Source organism: Nanorana parkeri, unplaced genomic scaffold (assembly GCF_000935625.1).
Source record: "Nanorana parkeri isolate BGI_ZX_2015 unplaced genomic scaffold, ASM93562v1 scaffold16, whole genome shotgun sequence".
Taxonomy (NCBI): Eukaryota; Metazoa; Chordata; class Amphibia; order Anura; family Dicroglossidae; genus Nanorana; species Nanorana parkeri.
The window spans coordinates 543,058-570,107 of record NW_017306284.1 but is presented as its reverse complement, the minus strand read 5'-3'; the positions used below and the strand labels follow the sequence as shown (position 1 = coordinate 570,107).

Genomic DNA, 27,050 nt, shown 5'->3' with positions numbered 1-27,050 from the left:
ACCAGCTGCCTGATGGCTCTTTCAACTTCGTCCCACAAATGCTCAATTGGATTGAGATCTGGTGATTGTGGGGGCCACCTAAGCAAGGTAAAGTCTCCCTCATGTTCTTGAAACCACTCTTGCACAATAAGAGCACCGTGGCATGGTGCATTGTCTTGTTGGAAGAAGCCATCTCCATTGGGATACGCCATCAACATGATAGGATGAACTTGATCAGCAACGATACTTTGGTATGTTGTGCTATTAAGACATTGTTCCTCACGAATTAAAGGTCCCAAATCATGCCAGGAAAACATGCCCCAAACCATAACACAGCCCCCACCAGCTTGAAGGGTTGTACTCATGCATGTGGGGTGCATGCTTTCATGCTGTTCCCGCCAAATTCTCACTCTGCCATCTGCATGATGCAACTGGAAAAGGGATTCATCGGACCACATTACTTTTTTCCCAAATTACATAAATATTAAATTGCATAGTGATTATCCCAACACAATATGTGACATCCCCAATAGCTAAAATAAATAAAATCTCAAAACTGGATCTGCAAATTACAAATTAGTCTCTCTAAAGCACAATAAAAGTCTCTTTTAAAAAGTTTTTCCAACAATACATAAAGTGCAATTGTGCTCCACTCCAAAAAGGTATTTCTTAGGCTCTTTTCACACTGAGCGACATGGGTATTGCGCGTTTTTCGAGCAATTTCGCGCTGAACAGCTTTGAGCTACATTGAGTGATATTGAGCGACAATGCACATTTTATTGCGCTACATAGCACGTTTTTTGGGCGGGACTTCGTCACTTCTACATTGGGCTGTAACCAATCAACAGTGATCTTGATGTGACATCATTCTTTCCTTCCATTTTGCAGTGTTAAAGTGACCCTTCAGTCGCACAATATCGCAGGCAATGCGCGATTTTGCTCGACACCATAGTCTATTGGAGCCGAATCGTGCGACATCCGCGCAAAAAAGTGGGTCATGCACGAGCGACAAGCTACAGGCGACATTGAGCTGTGAGGTGTGACCAGCTCCATTGAAATGCATTGGACAAGCTACATAGAGCAATATCGCGTGGAAATATGCGCAATTTCGCTGCAGACATCATGTGATAAACAGCTCAGTGTGACTGGGGTGTTAGTGTTACATCCTAAGTGTTTCTGTGCAATCAATACACTCACCAGACTCCTTTGACCACTATTAAATGGTCAAACTGCGCTCAGATTACATTACAGATTTTGAGATTGTATTGATTTTAACTATTGGAGATGTCACATATTGTGTTGGAACAATCACTATGTACTTTAATGTTTATATATAAATTTTAGATTTTTTTAGCACAGTAACTTAATTTTCTCAAGATTTGAGAGAGTGATTATAGGATTCACTTGTTTTCACTGCTGCTGATGCTCAGTAAGCTGGCATCAAGCATACTAGAGCAGTAATGTCAAACGCAACAGGAGCAGAATTTAGTGGGAGTTAACAACTAAAATTGAAACAAAACAAATCCTGAATTATTGAGCTACTGATTTACTTTACTGAAGTAAAGCGAATTCCCACTTGAAAAGAATTAGGAATGCATTCAACTGAAATTCTAAAACTACTGTAGGCCACAATAAAAGGAACAAGAGGACCAGGTGTGGCTGTTTATCGTCAAGTTCAGACAAACACATGATGACTATTACCCAATAATGATTACCTGCTCTGAACACAATACATCATCAGCAGACAACTTAAGGTATATCTATTAAGCTATTAACATTGCTTCCCTTTCCACCCAAAAAAAGGTCAGCATAAAGAGTGTCAGCACAGCCCAAGAACAAAATAGCAAATCATGTATGGCTACTTTTGGGGTCAGAACTTATGACTGCCTTCTCATACCTACATATTGCCTAAACATATATACCATGTCAGATGTTTAGATAAAAATGAGAAACATTTAAGCTTTGCCCTAACCCATTAAAGTGCAACCCAAAAGTGCAAAGTTGCATCACATATGTATACTGACCTTATGGGAAGCGGAGTCGAATATAAATTCTGCTCGAATTCCATTATTTTCTGGACTTCGGTAGTCGAATAGCGAGTTAGTAAGATAAGTGTTCCCTTTGCTACTTAAACTCTCTCCACAGGTAAAGAAACAGGCCTCCTAGATATCGAAGAACATATAACAATGATACTTTTAAGTTAATACTGATATCCCATCACATAATGACTTCAGATTTTAGATTAGGCATAACACTAAACACACCAAACAAGTCAAAGCCTACTTCAGTAACATTTAAATGTTAAAAATGGTCATTTTGCAAAATGAGTCACACTGGCCATAGAGAGAAATATTTAGATGATGAGTAGAACTGTCTGTTTATCATCACCGGCCAGATGACAATTTTTTGTTCACGTGATCTCTAATGACTACAGTTGTAGTAAAAAAACAGGTGTCCCATACTGGTACAACATTTCCAGTAGGTTTAATAAGAAAGCCACTCAAGAATTTGAGTTAGACTGTATATATGTAAAGCCAACAGCCATTTACCTGTGCTTTCAGGATTAAACAAATCGGGGGAACAAAATAACAACCATGCTCCACTAAGCCAGGAGTGAGCAAACTCCGGTCCTCCAGTCGTGGTGGAACTACATATTCCATCACGCATCTGTGTCTGGGAGCCAAACCTGTGGCTGTGGGAATCTTGCAATGCTTAATGGGATTTGTAGTTTGCCTACCCCTGCACTAAGCCATGCCCTGGAAATAAAAAAATCTTCCTAGGTTCCAAAACATCACTGCAATTAACCCAATACATATCCAGTAGCCTATCTTCTCATGTTATTCACTAATCAGAGGAACTTTCTGATTGAACTCTCAGCTGTTCAAGGCTGTTTGGTAGCTTTAATGCAGGTCAAAATCCCTATATGAATGAACTAAGCCTTCATTTGCCCAACCAGAGCTATGATTCTGTGAATTTTACAACATCATTTGAATACTGACAGTTGAATGTTTTACACATTTAGAACTTTTTATGGCTTGCATAGACAACATTTAAGTAGCATATCACATTGTTAAACATGAACTGACACACATTTGTACTTACAGAATCAGATCTGTTTGTATTCTCCTCAAAATCTTTTATTCCCATAATTCCTTTCAAACATATGGCTTGACTGCCCACAAAACCAATCTGGCAATCGAAGAAAGGCTCTCCCTGCATTAGTACCTGCGGGAAATATAACATTCAATAGGAATCTTTGCAAAATAATTGTAATTTCTTTAGTTAGTGCAAGTCGTTCAAACTTACAGAAAGAAGCATGCATATGTACAGGGCAGCACAGTGGCGTAGTGGTTAGCACTTTGGCCAGTGGCGTAGTGGTCATCAGTTCGAATACCTGTATCACTACCTGCAATGAGTTTGCACGTTTTCCCTGTGCTTGCATGGGTTTCCTTCCACACTACAAAGACATGCTGGTAAGTTAATTGGCTCGTGTCTAAACTGGCCCTCGTATGTATTCATGTGAGATAGGGACCTTAGACTGTAAGCTCATCGAGGGCAGGGACTGATGTGAATGTAAAGTGCTGCATCCACCAGAAAAGACTTATTTATTATAGGTATTTACTGTAAACACCTATAATAAACAAATAAATATGACTTTAGCATTGTCCTTGCATTTTGGGGTTGTATATTACAACCTTAACCTTACTGTAAACATACAACACTTTTCTTTTATGGATACCATCCGTTCCTACATACTAACCCTTGTTATATACCACCCAAAGTAAAAAAAAAAAAAAAAAGAAATATACATCCAACACTATAGGAAAACGCTCAGTAAAATAACGAATCCTGATGCTAATAAACACATCACAAAAGCTTGGACATTCAGTCACTGCTCACCTCACACAGTGGTGACGCACCAACAAATTCACTTAGCTCAGCGAGTGTGGAATGATGAGTGTACATGAAGTTATGCAACTCTCATGTTACTGTTCTCTCTGAGTGAAAAGACTGCTTACAATGCCCATATGTTTCAAGCGTCACTCATTCAAGCCAGTCATTCATAACACATAGAAAACTATACTAACACTTTACTCATCATCGCACTCAGTACATCTCTGTTTACTAAATGACTGTTAAAAATGACCTCTTTTACTAGAGGTAGCATAACCAGACAATTATAAAAGAGACATAGAATATAGAGAATAACACTGATAATTGTTTTGTATATTCTATACTGTATACATTGTTTTATCATATCTGCTGCATTACAGAGGTGGGGTGCTGAATCTGACTGTCATACAAAAACTGTTTTAATCAAATAAATGTGTACTGTATGTTAATTTACTCATTTCATCTGAAGTGTTTAATTTGAGTATTCATACTTCACAGCATAAAAACATGCTGTAAAGTTGATAGGTTTCTGTCTAAAACTTCTAGAGTGTGCATTGCTGGAATACTGCTACATGGCAAGCAAAATGGAAACTGAATTTGAGGAGTTGCTGTAAATGAAGATTACTGCACAGCTAACAGTCTGTTTTTGAAATGCAACACACCAAAAGTTCCAGAATCGCTTTCCCTATATGTATTCAAATACTACTAAGCCTGTTGTTAGTAGTGACTGCATCCTTCGTGGTGAGATATTTGAAATATTGCTGTGTGTGTGTTGGTGGGGGGAGTGTGGGGGGTGAGTGATACCCTTTTGGCCCCTTTTGGTAGGTTATAGGCTAATCAAGCCCAGTGCTTGATTAGCCTATAAGGAGGCCTGCACATGGTCACTTGAGCAGTATTGTCCATGCTCTTGCTAGCAGTGACTTTTACAAAGTTGATATTTTCCCAACCAGTGTAGCAAGGTTCCAGATGGTACAGGAACCCTGAAAAAGTACCTTATGCAGTCTGCCATTTGTCTGTGTTTGGCTGCGCTAGTTGGTTTAATGAGCGCACAGGTTTATATTAATGGTATACATGTCTTACAAAAAATATGACATTTTGGATATTCACTAACATTTCCAGATCTCTAGTTCGCAAGAATAAATACCTGGTCTACAATTGGCTGGTTGAGAATACTAATGTCAACATCACACTCTCAATCATAGTAGGATTAAAGAATTTATTTTAGTAGGATTGAAGAATTTATTTTAGTACTCTACTGTAGGACACAATTAGGTGGAGAGTGGGCTGTGCGTATTACCTTCTTCCACTGCACTGTCGAGAGTGTGGGGATATCATGAGGCAAGCTGTGGAGTTTAGCCCACAACTGCTGTCACAAACAATAGGTTAGATCATATTAACCACCTTAACCCTGCATACATCCCTGACTCATTACATTTTCACTCAGAGAGACAATGATGTTGCAGTGCAGGGTGTAAGGGTCAAGTCAAAAAGTGAGAAAAGACATACAGACCCTAATGTTGGCACAGGGGATAAAGATTCAAAATTTGGCCAGCCAGTTGTTTGTAAAGTGTTGTGGAGAAGGTGCAGCATGACCCTGTCAATGCTAGACACCAGCCTGTGGTGAAGCAGCCACAAAGAATGCAAGGAGTGTTTTGCTGTTGTGTGTAGTGCAGAAATGTGGCCGGACAATAAGGCAGAGGAAAAATGTGTCTGGACAAGGATTTGGAAGTGAAGATGAACCTGTGGTTGAGCGTTCCATCCTGCTGTTATGAAAAAAAAGAAAGAAAAAAGAAGAAGGGAGTCCAAAGGGGTAAGTTCCTGAACAATTGGGAGTCCTGTAATGTCCTTCATTAAATGAGGGCTTGGACCTAAACAGTGATAGCTTTACTCTCTACCGCCTATCATATGACCAAGTACACTATTGAAAACAAGTACATTTTATATATTAGTTGCAGTGTTCCAATCTTGGACTTTGTTTCGCTTCAGTCCACCTAACCATACTGACTGTTCATACGGTCTTGCTGCTCCTAAGACTCTACTCTTTAGAGTTACCAACAGGTGGATAAAAGAACCATTTTTACTGAACACCCCTCTAATAAAGTTTTGATATTGGAAGTAATAATATTTGAACATATACGCAAAACCTTGCATATTTTATGTTTGTACAGATGACATATGGTTTAAAATAGGCAGGCTTTACCTCAATTGTTGTCCCTTCTTGTTCCCATCGTATGACTTCTCTGGATTTCACCTTCTGAGGGCTGTAATAGCTGCTCTCGGCTTGCATTTCAGTGAGCTGGAAAACAATACAACACACACACACACACCTTCAATTCAGCCAACACCGACATTAAAGAGTGGCAATCTGTCATTACTAGACTGCATAGATGAAGACAAATTAAAGTTCACTATTGGCCAGAGTGTATTATTGGACAGGAAACAGGTGCAAACGAAACAGCTGCAAGACATTAAGCACACCACTGCATAGGAGGCTGAACTTAAATATGCCAAGTGTAATGTAAAGCAGGGCAGGAGCCAGTCCAGTCAACACACTTCCTTACATTTTACTTTCACCTCTTCTCTCAACGCTGCAATTCTACAGGGGATGAAAAATGGCCGGGTATCTAAAACAACACTTGTGTGGTACAAGGCTCCTTGCATTCCACCAGTCTTGTGATTCGCGAATGGTGGGATTGACTAGCTGACAAAAGGTTAAGCATTAGTCAGTCATTGAGATCTTCTTAAGGATCTTAAGATCTAGATCTGTCATGACATTAGCAGCATATAGCCAGGAACATTTATGGAAAAGAAACACGTGGGCCTGTACACTGCAAAAACCCATGTGTTATCGGTTAGCAGAGCACTAACATAAAAGCTTCACAAGTACACCAAAAAAACAAGGGCTAAATGATGAAAAACACAAGAATGCAGTTTTGGTACCACATATTTTTAATGGTCACATCATTTATGACCATTTCTGCCAGGAACCCAGTGTAGTTGGAGACAATACACTTTCAAACATCATTACTGCTGAGTTTAAACAATTAACAGTTGACCACTGATGTGGAAACATGGATGACAGCAGCACCTGAACTTTTACCACTGGGCACAAAGCTTTCTGCAACAGGCATAACGGAACAAAGCAGGTGATGTAAAATACACATAAACCGATTATTTTCCAGATCAACAGAGCTTTGAGCTAACTTTTTGAGTATGGTAGATTTCCATGGAAAAAAAATTTGGGCTGGGCTATACCGTTATAAAGATAGAGTTATGATTATTGTGATAACATTAGGCTAAGTATTTTTAGTTAAGAGAACTATGGGGTAACCTTTTTATCCCATAGTTCTCTTAAGGATCATGGGAGGACATATTCCAACGTCCTCCTGTGACCCAAAGCTCAGTACCTAGTAAGCTATTGCTCACTATATACCGAGATTGCCGCAGTCGGGACAGATCCCGACAATGCTGTCAAGAGCCACCCAGCTGCATGAGTGACAGCGGGTTCTGCCTATCTAGAGGCAGAGCCAGCTGTGCCCGCCCTCTCCCCCGTGCGTTTCTCCACTCAGCACTGGAGGATCGGGGAGGGGGGAATTCCTGCGGGGAGCAGTGACTGACAGTCATCGCATTCTGCAGGAAGATGATCGGAAAATGAGCGAGCAACTGTATGCGTTCACTCGCTTCGCGATCTATAGAGCCAACCTGTGACAGTTTCATTGTCACACGTCGGCTCGAACTATGAGGTTGAGTGAAAATCACTCACCTCATAGTTCTCCTTTAAGTTTAAGGGTATCGTGACGATTATGAGGTCTGACAAACCTCAAACTGACTGTAGAGAATTGGGAAGGCATTATGCATGTAGTACCACCCTCATTTCCCCCAAAATGTGCAAGACTATAATGGGGACGGTCCGATCTCATGCCTGTGTTAGGAAGCAGAGAAGGTACATACTAAGAAATGAAAACAACTAGCTCAAGACACATTGATCAGAGCAGATCAGCATGAATGGAATGCATAAACATCTTAGCTAGGATCCCCACAAGCCCGTTAATGAGTCAGTCGTTAACTTTCATTAAGCCAGAGTCTGCTAATGGCCCCGTCAATAACCTGTTGTAAAGCAGTCTAGAAGCAATACATAATTCTTTCTCTAATGGAGATACATTCACATAAAGTGATTACACTAATGTATAAGAAAATAATCAGACATAAAATGCCTATATTATGGAGGTGCAGAAGGCAGATGGGACGCATTATGGCTCCCAAGAGAATATGCATAAGATTCACATCATGTTTGATACATCAAATCATGATTTTTCTATTTAATAAGTTGGTTGTTGGATCATAAAACCTTGTCACTTGGAAAAATAGATATATTAGCATATTATGCATTAAGGGACTGTCCTCTGAAGTATAATAAAATACTTCCGCACTCCAACCTTACACCCTCAGCTCTTTTGAATGGGTGAGGGGTTGGCTCAGTGACATTCTAAAAGGGTCGACAAAATCAAATTCAAAGATCAAAGACTGCTGCTGAGACAGGTATGTTTAGATTACAGTGAACCTGCTGTAGTAAAAATGTGGATGTGCCATTTCTTACTGTCTTTTGGCTGTCCTGCAGAATCTTGCTTCCCACAGCTCACTAGCTCTAGGCATTGGAGCCAGTTTATAAGAAAAAAACAGGAGACAAGTTTCTTTTAAAAAGATCTGAATTGACAGCCTCTGTTTTTTTTTCATTGCAGGTTTCTGTTAAGGGCTGGCTTCACCATTCAGGTTAAAACAACCCTGCAAAAGATTTTATACCCAAGAGTCTGTTCGCAGTGGGCACTCTTTATAGGAGTAAACAGAAATCTCAGAGTGCATGCATTGGCCTAGCCGGGTAGACTGTGGCAAGCGACTGTGGGGCCTCCTTGGCGGAATCTTGCTGTATCAGGAACACATTGCCGCACATTTACCAATAAGCTCTGGGGGCCCAGTGGCAGCTGTGCCCCCCAATGACCTACAAGAACAAACGGTGCCCTTCCCCTTGAACAGAGAGGTAGAAATTACTGCTGCAATTTATACAACTGAAGATTTGTGTCATCCCTTGGGACTTTTTTCCTGAACTATCTGAGCACCAGATTCTAATAATGTCACACAGAGCGTGATGTGAAGCCAAGAGGCTATGAAAGGAAAGTTAGCTTTATATATAGCACAAATTCCCTTTTTCCTCATCAGCTGTCAGCAATTATTGCAGAGGAAAAGCAATTAATTGATTAAAAGAACTCAAACATTACAAGAACAATTTTCAACAGTATTAGGAAAATGTTACGTTTAATTTGGCATGTTTTTTCTCTTTGCGCTGGAACGGTATCAACCACTCCAAATGCTAATGCAGAAATACAACCCCCTTTTTTTAATACCAAAAAATGAACCACAAATTAATTCCATACATTCTTTGCTAGAAACGAGAACAATGAAAGCTAATGTTTTCCGACTCAGTGTAACATGTGAATCTCATACAGAACATTTCATTGCAGATGTAACTTCTCTTTCCTGTTGGATGTTTGTTAATTTGTTGCAGGTCATCCGAGGGTAGGAGGTGTTAAAAAGCAGCAGAACTGCTACTCTCAATGCATATTACTATGTGGGAAGAGAGCTTGTTAATCAGAGGCAGAAACACTAAGATTATCTGTGCTGCATGCTACCACAAATATGTAAAACATATTTAGGTAGAACAGAGATGAAATAAAAACCCAATCACTGAAAAAGACACATTACTTTAGAGTTGGAGTTAAAGTGATACTAAACTCAGGAGTTAAATCTTAAAAATGCATTCAAGTACCTTACTAACAAAAATGTAGTTTATTTAGTTATTACTCAGCTGGAGATCCTCAAATCATCTCTCAATTCATGCTGACACTGTCCTTCCTTAATGAGGGTGACTACTTTTGTTCCCCATGATTCCTGTGTGTCTTGCAATGTAGCCACAGCTCCAAGCTCGCTCACGGGATGGACTACAATCTCATGCTTAGTTGACTAATTTGTATTGAGATTGTAGCCCATCACGGGAGCAAGGTTGGAGCGGTGCCTACTTTACGACACACACAGGGAACATAAGTAGCCACCCTCCAGAAGGAAGGACAGCATCAGCACCAATTCAGAGATAACTTGAGGATCTACAGCCGAGTGATACACAAATAAAATACATTTTGTATCAGAGTACTTGAATACATTTTTAAGACTTAACTAATGAGTTTAGTGTCACCTTAATGTGACATTAATATAGATATGAATAGGTTGCAGGCAACGTAGTGATGCAGAAAGATAAGTTTTTAATTGAGGATTTAAAAAATATTTGCATTCAAAAGAAAGAATTCTTAGTAAAAAATGTAATGTTAAGAAACTGCGCTAGGAATCAAATAAGGGCAGCAGTGCTTAATAGGTTAGTACACCCAAAATAGGAAAAAAGAAAATAGCACTGCGCTTCAAACTCAAAAATGATTTTCCTAAAATGTGAAATTGTCACAAAGTGATAAACTATTTTTGTGTCATACACAACACCTGTGCTGATGATAGTAAGAAAAACCTTAGGTGGGCGGATCTATGCGAGCAATGCAACCATAGAGAGACAGGAGCTCCAGTGGACACAATCCATGTGCAATTGCCTTATTTTAATTGTAAGTGTATTTTTTATCGTTTTAAATAAATTTATTCTGACATACTACACTATGGGAAGCCTTTTTTCTCTCTCTGAGCACAAGAGAAGGTGGAAGATGGAGCAATAGTGTTACACGATTTTGGAAAGATAAGCCAGAGTTGGGAGGAATCTACCCCAATTTATTGTCGAATTAAAAACAAAAAGGAGAGGATTTGGATATATAGATATAGATGTAGATGTAGATATATATATATATATCAACAAAGCGCTAATTGTTCATCTGAAATATGGTGAGCAATAGGAGTCGGTGAGTGCGGCCAGATCTTATCGTGAGCACAGTGGAGACTGGAGAGCACTGATTCACTAATTGTTTATGCATTCACGGACGTGGTGTTGATTATAAAAGGAAGGTATATCATCACATATTTCAAGGACTTTATTGTATCCAGAAGTAATGGACTTCACATATGGTTATGTAGATTAAGTGGGAGTTGTACATTACTTGTGAGATTTAACACAGGATTTTCTATGTGTACACACTTTATGAGATGTACTAGCACGTTTTTTTTTCCCCCCATGTTTATTATGCTTTATAGTGTCCAGACCATTAGACTTAGGGCTTTTTCTTACTATCATCAGCACAGGCATTGTACAACACAGGTGTTGTGTATGACACAAAATTGTTTATCACTTTGTGACAATTTCACATTTCATACAATTTTTTTCACATTTTAGGAATATAATTTTTGAGTTTGAAGCGCAGTGCTATTTTCTTTTTTCCTAATCATAATAGACAGGTTATACAAGCTGCACCTTCAGGTGACTGGACACTGGTCAGATACTTTGAATCCTATATATGAATCCTATATAACTCCAATCCCTAACCAAGAGCTATTATTTGCTAGCAATATCCAAAACACAGGACATAAAAAGGAAAGTCCTGTGTTGTGTACCATACTACAAGAAAATCATTTTACAGGTAAGTAACAAAATCCTACGTTCTTGTTTATACAGTACAGGACACAGATAATCATGACGGAGGGAATGTCCAAAAACAATTACAGGGGGTGAGACCAGAGTACACCACCAGCATAGGTAACCTCTTCTGCTGCCTGCTAGACCATACTGCCAAACTCAGCATCAGCTTAAGCTCCTCAGATGCCAGATGGGAAAGGCCGAAGAAGTACTGACAGCCCTAGTGGAGTGAGCCTTTTCCGGAAAAGGCAGGGAAATATTCTTACTAGAATAAGCCTGCTGTATGAGCTATCTGATCCAATAAGTCAGTCACAGTGGATCGGGAGACTGAACAACCCTTACGAGATCCTACCAGAAGAATAAATAAAGAATCCGAGAGATGGAAGGAAGAGATGGCGCCAAGATAGACCTGCCAAACCTTTACCACGTCCAAGGAGTGTAAAGCTTCTTCGTTAGGATTTTTGATTCTGGAAAAAAAGGCAGCACAATGTCCTGATTAGGGTGAAAAGACAAAAACCCCTTGCGCAAAAAAAGACTGTCTAGCTCCTTTTCTTGGTGCATAACGGGAAACGTTTCCCTACAGGACAGAGCCGCCAGCTCAGAAACTCTCCCAGGTGAGGTAATAATGACCAGGTACACAAAGTTCAGAGTAAGATTCTGTAAGGTATTGCTTCGGAGAGGTTTGAATGGAGGCTGCTGCAGAGAAGAGCACCAAATAAAGGTCCCAAGGAGACAATGGAGGATGTCTAGGCGGAGCCAAGTGAGCAAATGAGAAGCCAAAGACTCTTGAAAAGGTATGGTTAAGGCTAAAATCTGGCCCTTAAGAGTACTCAAAGTGAAGTTCTGAACTAATCCCAATTGGAAAAAGGCAAAGATTGGACTCTAGGCTTTCACCTGTTCTTCCCATACCAGGCAAAGAAAACTTTCCAGGCTTTATAATACACTTTACACTGCCTGTAATAAAGGTAGAAAAAATATTCTCTGCCAAGCGCTTTTCTCTTAAGATTTGGGCTTCAACAGTCATCAAAGCCAGCGACTGAGAAGTAGGGTGGAAGACTGACCCCTGAGACAGAAGATCTGGACGATTGGGAAGGCTTCACGAAGGTGCCACAGATAGGATAGCTGTAAACCACACTCTCCTGGGCCAAGAGGGAGCCACCAGAATTACTGGAATCCCTTCTAGGGCTATCCTGCAAAGAAGATAAGGCAACATTTTCAACAGAAGTAAAGCATATATTTGACTGAAAGTATCCCTAAGAATTACTACAGCATCTGTTGCTAGAGCCTTGGGATCCTTGAGTCTAGAGACAAAGTAATCCAGTTTCCGGTTACTTGGAGTCCAGTAGATCTACATCTGGTGTACCCCACCTTTGACATATCTGTTGAAACACTCCTGGTTCAACGACCATTCTCCTCAATCAAGCTGTTGCCGACTGAGAATATGCCTACCAATTCTCCACTTGGGAATGAAGACTGCTGATTGAACAGGAACATGAAACACTGCCGAATTCAAAATCTTCCCTGGCTCCTTAAGGGCAGCAAAACTCCTTGTTCCACCCTGATGATTTATGTAAGCTACAGCCATAGCATAATCAGATTGTACCATTGCTGGCTTTCACTGAAGAAGACAGGACCAGTAACAAAGAGCCAACCGAATTGCCCTTAACTCAGAATATTGATTGGTAAAGTTGGCTCTAGCATGTTTAATGTTCCCTAAATTGAGAGATCTCCAGAACAGAAAGACTAGTATTTGAGCTTAAGATCGTCCACCGACACTGGCTGAAAGGACCTTCCTAATTTTAAAGCTGGACTGACCAGCCACCATTTTAAAGAAACCCTTGCCTTTGGGGTAAGACACATGGGGAGGTCCAGGGACAGGGACGGTCTGTTCCACAAAGCTAAATGTTCACTTGGAGAGTGAGTGAACCTGAGTGAAGGCAACTGCTTTAAACGTGGACACCTTCAGACCCAGGACCCTTATGCATGAATGGACAGAGGGGTGTGACTGAGACTGAAGGTCCCGGACTAGATTCTGCAGGGATCAGAGCTTGCTTTAGGGCGGAAACACTCTGGATCTGACAGTGTCTAACACTAGGCCCATATATTCCAAACAATAGGTTGGAGAGATTATTTCTGATGATTTACTATCCACCCAAAGCACTCGAATATGTTCAGAGTTCTGTGAAGGTTTGCAGTCAATTCTAGCCTGGACTGTGCCTTTAAGAGAAGATCATCCAGATAACTTACTGCGTGAATCCCCTGAGAAAGCAAGAAGGCTAGTATTGGTGCCAATACTTTTGTGAACACTCTTTGAGCCTTGGAGAGCCCAAATGGGAGAGCTACAGATTGAAAATGTTCTTTGCCTATTGTAAAGAGAAGGAACTGCTGATGCATAGAAAATTGGGAACCTGCAGGTAGGCATCCTTTATTTCTATAGAGGCTAGGAAATCTCCCTTTTCCAGAGAGATAATTACAGAAAAGTCTCTATTCAGATGCGTCTCCACCTTGGAATGTAGTATTAGTAGTAGTAGTAGTAGTAGCGTAGTACGGTGGAGACACACCTATTAGATCAGCACTGGGGAGTCCTGAATCTGGTGGTGTACTCTGGTCTCACCCCCTGTAATTGTTTTTGGACATTCCCTCCATCATGATTATCTGTGTCCTGTACTGTACGAACAAGAAAGGTTTTTTTCCAGAGTGGATCCCACAGTCCATGTAAAACAGTAGTAAAACCTCTACTCTTTCATAACCAAAATTGTGCATGATGTAAACTATGTCCATGAGGTAACCCAAGTGCTTCAATTTCCTTAACTATTAGTCCTCCATTCACACTCATCGGATGGGATAGGAGCTGTCAATCTGAATAAATAAGGATAATGGATGATGTATACATGGCTTAAGTTACAGCCACTATGATTTTCTATCTTTTAATTCTTAATTAGGTATTGGTTTCTTAGCAAGCCGATGCATACCGTTCTTTAAGTTTTAGTTCTTAACAATACATACAGATATACACAGAGCCTGCAAGGACTAGCAGTAATGAATTAATTTGTCAGCCAGCAAACAGTTTCATTTGTGAAGATCTCTTTACATTTACACACTGAACTGGAAGGATGTCAAAGTGTATACATACATTACAATGAGTATAATTTTAAGCGGTTTTACATAATATTAAAATGCAAAATAGTACCATTAAAAAAACAAACAAAAAACAAAAAAACTGTGCATTGCAACAATAAAAGGCTGTCCTTGAGATCCAGGCAAGTGACTTTGCCTGGGGTGAGATGGTGTTATCAGTCTGCTGCAGGCAGGAAGAAGCATTTTCTCAGTCTCTTCTTACACCAGTCATGAGACATGAGACACCAGTCATGAGACTGGAACATTTGGGGGAATATAGCTTGGGCCACTCTTCTAAATTGAGCGGTTTCTGGGTACAATTCCCTTTTTTGATTAGGAGCAAGCTGCCTTGCTTCCTATACTATACCTGCACTAGACCCGACATAGGGAACTGGAGCTGCTTGCTCCTTCTCCCTCTGACAACCCTTGAACAAATCTATCTGCTTTGTTATTGTGGCACAAGCCACGCACGCCATTATAAAGGCGCAGGAAGTTTTGTTAATTCCTCCCATTGTAACTCTGTAGCAAGTCAAAAGGGTGTCATCTTGTAGCCAGGATCTAAGTCTAGGAAGTAGATGCTGATAGTGGTAGGAAAAAAACAAATACACGGTCCTTCTGAAGAGAAAAGCAGAAGGCATGAAGACAGAGAGTACTGCGATGTCTGCAATATATATCATTAAGTGTTTCACTTACTTATTGCTACGCATGCGTGCATTTAAAGTCCTGTCTTCTAACATGATATTGCTAATTCAGGGCAGCAACAAGCTATGGATTAGCCTACCATATCATGCTTTGCATTATTAAATTAAGGACAAAATATTAATACAGCATGCCTACCTTAAACGTTACAGTAGCCTTTGTGCAGTAAAAGCCTATGGAGATGATTGGATCTTTGGACAGCTGAGATTTTGTTCCTTGGAAAGCAGTTCCATCTTCTGATTCCATGTAGCCATCTTCCCCATCATTACTGTAACTTACAATAGCTGGAACAAAAGACCAGGCCCATGACACCCATCCTTGCTGTTCATCATCATCTTGCAAATAATACAGGTCTTGTGCTGGATACTGCATCCCTGCTACCAACTCTTCCTCAGTTCCTGTAGAAAGAACACAGACTAATTAATACATGATGTGGTGTGCACACAATCTACATCCTCTTATAGAAGTAAAAAAATGCAATAGATGGCACATTCTAAGACCACTTTCACACAGACACTGTCCGTTTCCGATCATTATGGGAACCGTGCATGGATCCTAGCATACCTCAGTTTTATCAACAAGAAATAACAGGAGTGGATCATAAGAAAATTGAGGTGGGGTAACGGAGTCCTGAAAAAAAGAGTTGTGGCACCAAAAACCAGTGTGTCGTGTCACATATGGAGCACATGAGTAAGACTAAATGAAGAGTTGTGGTGCCCCGACAAAGTGTTCACAACACATTTCTAACCCCTTGGCGACCAGTGACGTGCATAGTATGTCATTGGCAGCGGGCCCGTTTAAACATACTCCCCGGCAGCTGTTTACAATTGTAAAGCCGGCTGTCGGCTTTACAATAGAAGCGATATTGGCGGCTCAGCTGCCATCAGAGCGCTTCTACGGGCAAGTAAACGACCGACCCGCCGTGTTTCCTGGGCTCTGCTGCCCCTCCTGCAGGCCCGAGACTGGCATGTCGGGTGCCGGCTGCAAGCTGGGGAGGAGCGTGGCGAACGTCCTTCAACGATCTCATCCCCACTCTATAGGACCGGGAGCGACACGGATTGCGTCACTTCTGGTTCCTGAGCTGTCAGTGCTGGGCTCCTGAACCCGAGCACTAAGCTATTGAAGTGCGATCTGCACTCGAATAGCTTATTTAAAGTGGAAAGGTGATACTGGGGGTCTTTTTGACCCCCAGTTTCACCTTAAAGAGGACTTGGTCAACACCAATATGCTATAACCACGGTGCTTGTAAGCCCCCCTATGTGATAGCAAATAAAGTTTAAAAAAAAAAAAAAGAAGAAGTTTTACAAAATATTTAATAAAATAAATTTAAAAATAATGTTTAAAAAAATGTTTTAAAGCCCCTGCCCCCGCGAGTACATGTGTATTCACATAAACATGTTTCGGGTACACCTACGTACGAAAACAACAATCGCGCTACACATGCTGGGTAACACTGCACACGTGAGAGCAATAATTCTAGGGCCAAAATGTATGCATATTTCTAAATTGATGACCTTTAGGGGCTCTTAAAGCATTGTCTATGGGCTTTTTAGGCGAACTAAAATGTGTCGCTGTTTTACGAACGCACACAATTTTTAACCTGGGCATGTTTGGAATCTATTTACTCGTTGTAACCTCCTCTTTTATATATTACAAACAAATGGGTATATTGTGTTTTGGGGCACTAAATTCAACTTAAGGTAATTTTGTACAAAATGTTTGAGTTTGACAAAGGGTTGCGCTAATATCGTGCAACATAAAAATTTGCAACTGCCACCATTTAATTCTACAGGGTCTTGCCTTTCAGAAAATATATAATGTTTGGGGGTTATAAGTCATTTTCAGGGCTAAAATGTGGATCATAACAGGTGTTCAAAAAAACTAAAGAAAGGGTGCTTAAGGGGTTAAAGTGTCACAGTTTCAACAATTAACCCCCTAAAGGGAAAAAAATTGGAACACATGGGGAGTGCCAACTTCTGGGGAGTAGGTACAAGCCCTAGGTCCCCACCAATGGTGGTTTGGGTGTGTAACAAGTAGCACCTGTGGAGGCATCCAGCACAACCCAGATAGTCTTCGTCTTGATGGGCATACACCCTAAGGGGTCTTCAGGAACAGGGCTCCATTGGCATAATAACCATGGCCCTAAACCTGTACAGCACCCAGTGGCTAACACAGGGCACTATGTGCCAAGGTGAGTGCCCCACAAAGGATCCAGTGCTGACACTACAGGCTAGCTCCATGTATTCTACCTAGTGGGGTCTGGTCCCCCAAGGGGGTGCAGGAGTGGCTATGTAGCAGCTAGGAATCTTGATGTTGGTCTTGAAGAATAAAATAATAAAAAGGAAATTGTTTGCTTTTCTCAGAGCAGAGAGAAGACATCTTGGTTAAATACCATTCTGTGTCCTGTAATGCACATGCATCAGGACAAATGGAGGAAGTGGATCTCCCCATTTGGGGATATAGGTAGCAATAAAAAAACATGACAGCGGCTTTATTCCTTACTCTATGCAAAACTGGAAAACAAAATGTTTTGGCTAAATGGCGCAGACGTTTGGATGCTGATATGCAATTTAAAGCTGAACTCCATGTAGTGGGGATTCCCTGTCAGCACTGCAAGGGCTAAATGCTTGTTAAGTCTGGGGTTGAGTAAATAGTTTTAACATTTAACTTACTCTTCACTCCAGCAGGCTTCCACCAAGTTGTAAGACCAGTCCCCCAACGCCTCTTCTCTACAGCGTTGTGCAACATCATCACGTACAATACAAGACCAGTAGTCTTGCACTGTATACGAGGATGGCAAGGGCCAGAGCATTGGAAAGAGGTGAGTGCCGGCTGCCTGGGGAGGGAGGAATAAAGTATTACAGCTTATTCCTCTATCCCTTGATTTAATAAGCAGTTCACCCTAGCCGGTTTACAAAAATCCCAGGGTACAGTTTTCATGCAAAACAAGATAGAAATCATGGTTGCTAATAGCATATTATAACCATGGTAAAAACCAGGCAAGGCACTACATGCTTTTCTCTGGCTTCCTTCTCACTGGATAGAAGTTACTGAGGTAATGATGCTGATTCACTGTCCAATAAAGAGATTGGAGGCAGAGAGGTGATGTAGGAAGCTGCACTTTTAAACGCCTTTACCTGCTAAACCTCCAATACCTTAATATCTAGGTTAGCTGCATGTAGGTGTATCTGTATATGCTCTGTTCATAAATGCCTCACTTTGTTCAGGAATAAAAGATGAACGTTAGGACCTCTGCTGACAATTATAAGTCTGAGACTACCATAGAACTTTCAGCTTCTTGGCTACGTGAGTTGCCAAATAATTCTGATCACTTTAATTTTATGAACACCTTTACCAAGCACAAAAAAATAACTAGACAGACACCACAAGACAAGGGCTGCATTGCTTAGTTCCCGTTCTTGATATTATTGCCATTGCTGGCATTCCTTTTTTGTCTAGTAATATTAGGTCTGACCTTGTCTCATACTATATTATTTGACCTGTGAAAGGTTATCGGATGAAAGAAGTGAAAAGGATAACATACTGCTTCTAGGAATTAGGGCAATACAGACCTAAACTGACGTGTCATTTGTGTTATTGCTCTGTAAACAAACAAATCAACGCCCCTCCATCATAAACAACTGCCTGAATTCACAATGTCTGGTTGCTGAATACTTTCCATAGTAATATACAGGTGAAACTCGAATAATTCGAATATCGTGCAAAAGTAATTGCAGTAAGTGCTGCGAAAGGGGCCCAAACCAAGTACTGAGTACATATGCATGCTTGTACTTTTCAGAGGTCCGATATTGTTCTATGTACAATCCTTGTTTTATTGATTGCATGTAATAATCTACTTTTTTGAGGTTGTGGATTTGGGGTTCTTGGGGTTTTCATGAGCTGTAAGCCATAATCATCACAATTATGACAAATCACGGCTTGAATTATCTTGCTTTGCATGTAATGAGTCTATCTCATATATTAGTTTCACCTTTTAAGTTGCATTAGTGAAATAAATGAACTTTGCACGATATTCTAATTATTCAAGTTTCACCTGTAGATAAGAAGTCACACATTACAACAACACCCAGCTCAGGTTAATCCTTTTTATTTTGGATAGAATGGGGGCAGATTTGATAATATCGAGTTTCTACTGCTGTCTCTGCCTCTACTGGGGAAATTTCCCCTCGCTTCCGGTCAGGACAAAAAGTAAAGGAAGATTTTTTCCAATGGGCACACAGACAAAAAAAATGTTTGTAAATTTTTAGTACAGTGGGAAAGGGTTACAATTTCAGACAGTGTTTCTTTTAGCCGTCTGTGCCTTCCAGTCCTGATGACACGCACATCCTCCATTTCTTGTGCAGAGGTCACAGGAACATGACGTATGGTAAAATCTACCCAATCAGGTCACAGACCGAAACAAAATTTTGTCAGCTTAGGGAACACCTGGCAGCTGAAAGATATAGCAGAACATATCTCTTCAACATGCAGCATTACAAATGCAAAATGTTTTCTTTCAGATCTAAAAAAAATGGAATATTTCAAGAAATGTTTACTCGTACAGAGAGAAAATGTGGCTGCCTCTATTGCCCTGGTTACAGTAGTTAGGATACGAACCTACAAGTACCCAGCCAGTGAAGATTGAGTAAAAGAGCTTCTGATCTGCATTGTTGTTCCAAGTTGGTTACAAAAATGATTTAAAGTGTAACTCCACTTTAAAAAATATAGAAATTAAAACAAATCTTCCAAAATGCATATAGAATTGTCGTACAAGCCATTTTGTAATGTAATGTTATTAAAAATTAGCTTCCTATTTAAAAATGTAGCTGCTGTAATGTTCTAAATCTGGCGATCTGGAGGCATTCCATACACAGCTGGTATACAGAATGCCCCCAGAAATGTCACTTCCTGCTTTCTGTGATTGGCTGACTGATTTTTGCGGAAGTCTGCTCTAAGATACAATTATCATTTCTGGCATCCCTTGCAATAGGAATTTCGTTTTTGGTGACACACTAAGGGTTAATGACCAGTAAAGGGATGCAGACACTGCACCTTTCCTTATTACAACACAGGAAGCCCACCAGCTGGATATAATGAACCCAGACCCTCCCATTCAGGAATCAGGAAAAGGACACAGTGCAACAAACAGCCTTTTCTTCAGAACAGAAACAGGTAGGACTGCAACAGTTTGTTAAAATCCTTGTACACAGATCACCCAGAGGAAAATTATTTTTTTCTCAACAAAAGTAGAATTACTCTTTAAAGCACTTAACTTGGTGAGGTGCTGCTCATTCCACAATTGTCTGGTCTCCCATCATAACCAGGTAGAAAGGAACTTAACACAAACAGTGCATTTGTTTTAAATATGCCAACAGTTCTTTCTTAACAAAGTGTCGGATTAATTTTCTTTCATTTAATTACTGGTACACCTCTTTAAAATACACATGGAAGTATTAGGGCTCACACACATTAGGGCTCATGAATCCAAACACAGCAGTATGGTATCCTATGGGCAATATACACAGCTGCACAAAGCTCCACAATCTGGAACTGCATTCAACTGTGTAAAAAAAGTCCTCGAAAAATTATTCCAGTATATGGACCATACTTTACAGTGCACGCTTGCATCCTAGCAACTAATAGGGCTAATTTGTGCTATACACTGTACACGTGATCGTTCACACAAACATTACATGCATGCAGCGAACGGGCAAAGGTTTTCGCTGCAAGCAAGATTCTATGTAAAATCCTATGGCCGCGTGGATGAAGCCTTACACATGAATATAGATTTTAAAAAAAAAAAAAAAAAAGTCAGAAAATGTGACATCTGAAATTAATGAAAGGTAAGGTTTCCTCTGCTATAAAAATACTGCATGTTTCCTTCTCTACCTCCGCACACAAGTGTAGTCAAACAAGTCACACACATAATGATTGACATCACCTCTGACTAGCAAGGCAACCAACCACCTTAGGGGTGAGAGAGCAATTAATCTGTTCCTGCTTGTTGCTTCTGGATCAGAAAGAAATCACTTCTGACAGACATATTATGAACCACCTTCAAACCTTGAAAGTAAAGGTTAGGGAGAGCACAGCTGTTTGCCAAGACACAGGAATTACCTCATTTGTGTGCAGTAAGACAACTTACTTACTGAGTTGTTTTAACCCTCTACAACCAGAGGTTCTGCCATACAGGTTAAAATAATCCACAGGTCACTTAGCATTTTCTTTCTTTATATTTTTTTAATATCAAAAGGTCATTGTGCAATTTTACTAATCTTAATTTGGAGCCAGTAACCATCAAATCACAATTCAAGTCATACAAGAGGAAAAAAAATTAAAAGAAACCTACATTTTAAGCTCAAGTCTGCAATACCTCTAACTGCAGCATTTGAGCTACATTTGGGTTGTTCCTGTGCGCATGTGTAATGAATGATTTGTAGGACCTCACTGGTCGAAGATTTTACTTGTTTTCCTAGTGCAGTTGGGGTGGATCAGGCATAAAAAAGGGCATAACAAGTAAAAGACAAATTACTCTTAGAATCCATATGGAAATGCCTAAGATGGCGGAAACTAGACTGGGTGTGCTTTCCCCCTTTCCCTGTCAAAAAATGTAGGTTTTGGAGGATGCAATTTATACATGTACAACAGGTCATAGCTACATAGTTAGTCGGGTTAAATGAAGGCACATCCATCGAGTTCAATCAAGATTCCACAGGGAACAAACTATGTATTGCTCTAATGAGCTGTATTTTTTCTCAGGTTAATACAGTTTCAATAGAAGAGAACCAAATGGAACTCCCCATCTGGGTTAAATGATGGCCAGCGTCTTTCTACCCACTTCCTCAAAATCCAGGCTGTTATGGACTGGAGCGACAACATCACACAGCCTGGGCTCAGGGTAATGCTGCATTAAGCTGACCATATGCTGCTTAGATTTTCAAAAGAACTTTCTTTTGACTTTCTATTAGTTGATGGGGTCGATTTGAAAATTTAAAGGAGCAAAACAGAAAAGTTTTCTCAAACAAACTTCTAACAGTGAATGTGTTTTTCATTCAGGAAACTCCAGTTATTCCAAAATGGAACATTAAAATCAAATGAAATGTTCGATTGACATTCGTGAAGTGTCTGATGGCAGGTGGTACAGAAAGATCTTTCGAACCAATGTTTATTCGGCAATCTACTAGTGTATGGCCAGCTTTAAATTGAGCCCAAACGTTATTATGTAAGCGCCGTTCAGTGCAGTAGTATGAAGTGCCCACCACGGCTGAATGTATATAACAAGCCCCTGAACTAATATATTCATAGTATATAAACATTAACCATAAATAATGGTCCTATTTATAAATACAAATATTGTAGAAATACATTTTAAAAATACTTGTAAAAAAATTTATTGAATTCATGTCAATAGAAAAACTGTTATTACAACGATGCGATCAAACTTTTTGTTATATAAAAAAAAAAAAGTTTAAATTGGGTTATATGAAACTTTTCATTTATCCAGGTCATGGTAGCTAGTAGTAGTTAGTGGCATTCAACTGGACTTCTGTTATGTGTTATCCTTCTTGTATTCACCTTGTAAAAAGCAGAAAAATATTTGCATCATCAGTACCTAGTCATTTAGATTCATTTTGTTTGGTGCCGTAAATGTAACCCTAATTTAACTAGTGGTAGTTAGTCATGTTCAACTGGACTTGTTCTGTCATGTTTTAGACGCTTCACAGTTTATCCAAGATGCTTCTTTAGTTCACTAGAACTTAGATAGAAGCCTAGATAAGCTGTGAAATGTCTTAAACACTACAGAACAAGTCCAGCTGAACATGACTAACTACTTCTAGTTAAATTAGGGTTATATTTACGGCAACAAACAAAAATGAATCTATATTACTAGGTACTGATAAACATGTTTCTGCTTTTTACAAGCTGAAGTCAATATGTATAACTCACTCTTCTTTTATTAACAGATTATTCGCTGGGAGTCTGTTTAAACAGCCCCGATGCTGGCGACGTACACTGTACGTCGTCAGTCACCAAGGGGGTTTAAAAGATAAATTACTACTTTATCTTATCTTCGTCCAACTTCAAAAAAAGTCAAGGAAATTATTTACTTCTCGACATGGCACATTTGTCCTAACTCCCAAAACTGTCACCTCAACCCTCAAAACCATCCGCCTTTAGTTTACTTTAGTGCAGCATTGAGAATTTCCGTTACCTTGAAAATAAGCAAGACTGTTCCACTGAAGAATCATTCCAGAGAGTGAATCTACTTACCTTTTATGAATTATCCTGTATGCGCTCATAATACCATTGAAAAAATGTTAGGTCATTTAGCTGGCCCAATGGGCAATGTAAGAACATTTAGCTGGCCCAATGGGCAATGTAAGAACATTTAGCTGGCCCAATGGGCAATGTAAGGACATTTAGCTGGCCCAATGGCCAAGGTAAGGACATTTAGCTGGCCCAATGGGCAAGGCAAGGACATTATGCTGGCCCAATGGGCAATGTAAGGACATTTAGTTGGCCCAATGGACAATGTATGGACATTTAGCAGGCCCAATGGCCACGGTAAGGACATTTAGCTGGCCCAATGGCCAAGGTAAGGACATTTAGCTGGCCCAATGGGCAAGGCAAGGACATTATGCTGGCCCAATGGGCAATGTAAGGACATTTAGTTGGCCCAATGGACAATGTATGGACATTTAGCAGGCCCAATGGCCACGGTAAGGACATTTAGCTGGCCCAATGGCCAAGGTAAGGACATTTAGCTGGCCCAATGGGCAAGGCAAGGACATTATGCTGGCCCAATGGGCAATGTAAGGACATTTAGTTGGCCCAATGGACAATGTACGGACATTTAGCTGGCCCAATGGACAATGTAAGGACATTTAGCTGGCCCAATGGACAATGCAAGGACATTTAGCTGGCTCAAAGGGCAAAAACTTCTTAGCTGACCTAACCAAAAAACTCAAATCGTGTATAGACAGCCAAATAAATTAAATACTGCAAAAACCTAGGATGGCTTTTAGCTGATTTAGAACTTCTAACACTTTGGGAAATCTGGATAACCAGTGAGCAGTTAGTTGTTTTTCCTGTATAAGAGATACGCTGCTTCTCACTGTGCACAGTGGTGCCACTATCTTAATGCAGATGTGCAAATCTTACACTTCCTGTTGCTTTCAGGAAGAGACTGGCTAGCTACAGGCAGCCTAAATAGTCATTAATACACACAAAGCCTTGGCTTTATGTTTAACACAATAGTTTAAAGTACACTTTTTTTTAAAGATATATTAAAACTAAATGGACCCTTCAGTTCAAATCGGCTAAATACATTCTAGGTGCATCAAAACAAAGGGTGTCCAAAATCTTGCGAATTGTTTTCTTTCTAAAGCAGCCATGAATAGAAAAGCCTGTCCCCTGCCAGCAGCTACAAAGTGGGTGCTTGGCTCTGTGGGGAAGCAATAGTCTTACTGCAGGGGTCTGACATGCCTCCTCCTGCTACAGACCTGCTGTGGCTTTGAGTGAGCATGGGGTTTGCCAGGTCTCTTCAAAACATAATTTCTTCCCTACAAAGGCCAAGTGTCCCACTGTAGAGCATGCTGGCAGGTGACCGTCATTTTTTTTATTGGGAGGACCATGTTTGCTCCAATAAAAGTACTGGCAAATCCTGTTTACTTCTTATTTCAAGTGTCTCCTTTTGAACCAGGCTAACAAAGCTAAGGAAAAAAAAAAACCCCGGAGTGGTCTAAAGGTGCCCATACACTGGCCGAATTTCGGCCGGGTTTTAATGTACCGATTGAAATTCGCACAGTGTGTGGGGCTGTCGGCTCCCTTTCAGCCAGCATTCCTCGATCAGCTAATCAAAGGAGCCTGCTGGAAAATCCTTGCGCGATCGTAGCCAGCAGCCAATGAGCTGCCTGCTCTGATGCAAACAGCAGTAATTCCTCGATCCACACGCTGTTTGTGTTGCTGGAGGAATCACGTCAATTTCTTCCGTTCATCCCGCGAGTTGAAAGAAGGAAATTGGCAGGTGTATGGCCAGCTTTATTCTGATTGTTTTAAAGTGGTCCTGCAGTGAATCTGCAACCCATAGGAAATACAAGGGTTTAGCTTCATGTTGGAGAATGGATGAAATGGTATCCCCTTACATTTAGATTTACACAATGTTTATACCAGATTCAGATTTTGTAAATCAAAGTGGAAATATGGTAGAGTGACACATAAACACTTTATGTATCAAGCACACTTCACACTGTTTCAATGCACTGCAATAAGCTAACTGAGGTGTATTGTTAGGGCAGCCCATTTTGCATAAGCTACAAATGCACCAAAATCAGGAGGCACTTTTTTTTACAGATGGTTCCAACATGAGAACGGCACTACAATGAACCGAGTGTTATCACAATGCACAGATGTGAAGTCAGAAACATTTTCTGTATATAAATAGAAAGTATCCCTATGTATCATTCCTCCTACTTTGCACATAAAAATGCAAGTCATGCAAAATGTGTGGTTCAAACAACAGAAAACTCTAAAAATGTTTGATTTGCTTTACAAGCATTATCTCTTAAAGAGTTAACCCTCCCAAACCTGTCATGTGGAAGAAATGTTTGCTAACTAAAAGAAAAGAACAGAGCCCAAACAACCTAAATAGATCAATTAATGTGTAAATGGTGCAGCTGTGCTATGTATATTTATATCCATTCAAACACATACACACATTTGTCTTGCTTCCAAACATTTCAGGTAATATAAACCCACACATTACCGCAGTGACATTGCACTGACCTTTGCCATGCAGGAGCCTCACAATTACAAAAATAAATTGGATTTGATTGAAAGTGTACCTGTCAGCCAGACACAGTCAAGACAGTATATGGAATAGGCCACTATTCTGATGATCAATTTACTATTTTTACCCATGGCACACATTAGTCTTCGGTTTTCTAAAAAAATAAAAATAATTTTAAAAAATAGCAGTCTGGACTGTGTAAATGCTCAATGCTTTCAGATGCATTCAGTCCGTATTTTTAAGACACTTCTGAGATCACAGTTCAATGACAGGTGCATTTCACCTGCAGTTGACCTTCAAAGCTGCATCAACTGGCTTCCAGCTGTTTTTGCAATTCCCATTTACTTGTAAAAGGAAGAAGTTTCTTCTGCAAACTAAAGGTGGCCATACACTCTACAACCATCGCAAGACTTTAGTCTTGCGATGGTTGTAAAGGGATTAAAAAAACGTACGATCTGCCTATCTTGGACAGGCAGATCGCACTCTCGATCATCGCAAGCCCACCCCCCTGGGGGGCGGGCTTCCGATGACCGCAATGCTGAACGGGCAGTGTGCGCGTGCGCACACCGGCCCGTTCAGCATTTATCTTCCGAGCACCGTTCTAACCAGCCGAGAATCGTACGATTCCCGGCTGGTTTTCGAACATGCTGGTTCGACAGAAGACGTGCGACCGTACAGTAGAAACGGTCGCACGTCTCGATTCACACTGCTCGATTATCGTACGAAAAACCGATCGCATACGATTATCGTACGATAATCGTGCAGTGTATGGGCACCTTAAAGCCCTTCAACACAGGCCCTCAATTTTTCAGTGCTTTTCCACAGACGGCTGCATCTGTTGCATTCTACGCAAGGTGCTGACAGCAGCAACTATTCACGGCTAGAATTTGATCCATACAAATGCATAAAACCTTCGCTATCATTTATTTTTCAAAAATTTTTTTTTTTACAGAAGCCACC

General features: G+C 40.4%; 1 protein-coding gene across 5 annotated transcripts in view; it reads right to left on the bottom strand.

Moving 5' to 3' along the window:
• Positions 1 to 27,050, bottom strand: part of VPS13B (vacuolar protein sorting 13 homolog B) — a 761,266-nt gene that overhangs the window by 656,578 nt on the left and 77,638 nt on the right. For all 5 annotated transcript variants that reach the window (XM_018559352.1, XM_018559343.1, XM_018559336.1 and 2 more), the window contains exons 7-10: positions 15,440 to 15,699; positions 6,074 to 6,169; positions 3,082 to 3,204; positions 2,004 to 2,141 (exon numbers count right to left, since the gene is read on the bottom strand). In XM_018559352.1, coding sequence (XP_018414854.1) covers positions 2,004 to 2,141; positions 3,082 to 3,204; positions 6,074 to 6,169; positions 15,440 to 15,699 — 617 coding nt within the window. The remainder of the gene's footprint in view (positions 1 to 2,003; positions 2,142 to 3,081; positions 3,205 to 6,073; positions 6,170 to 15,439; positions 15,700 to 27,050) is intronic.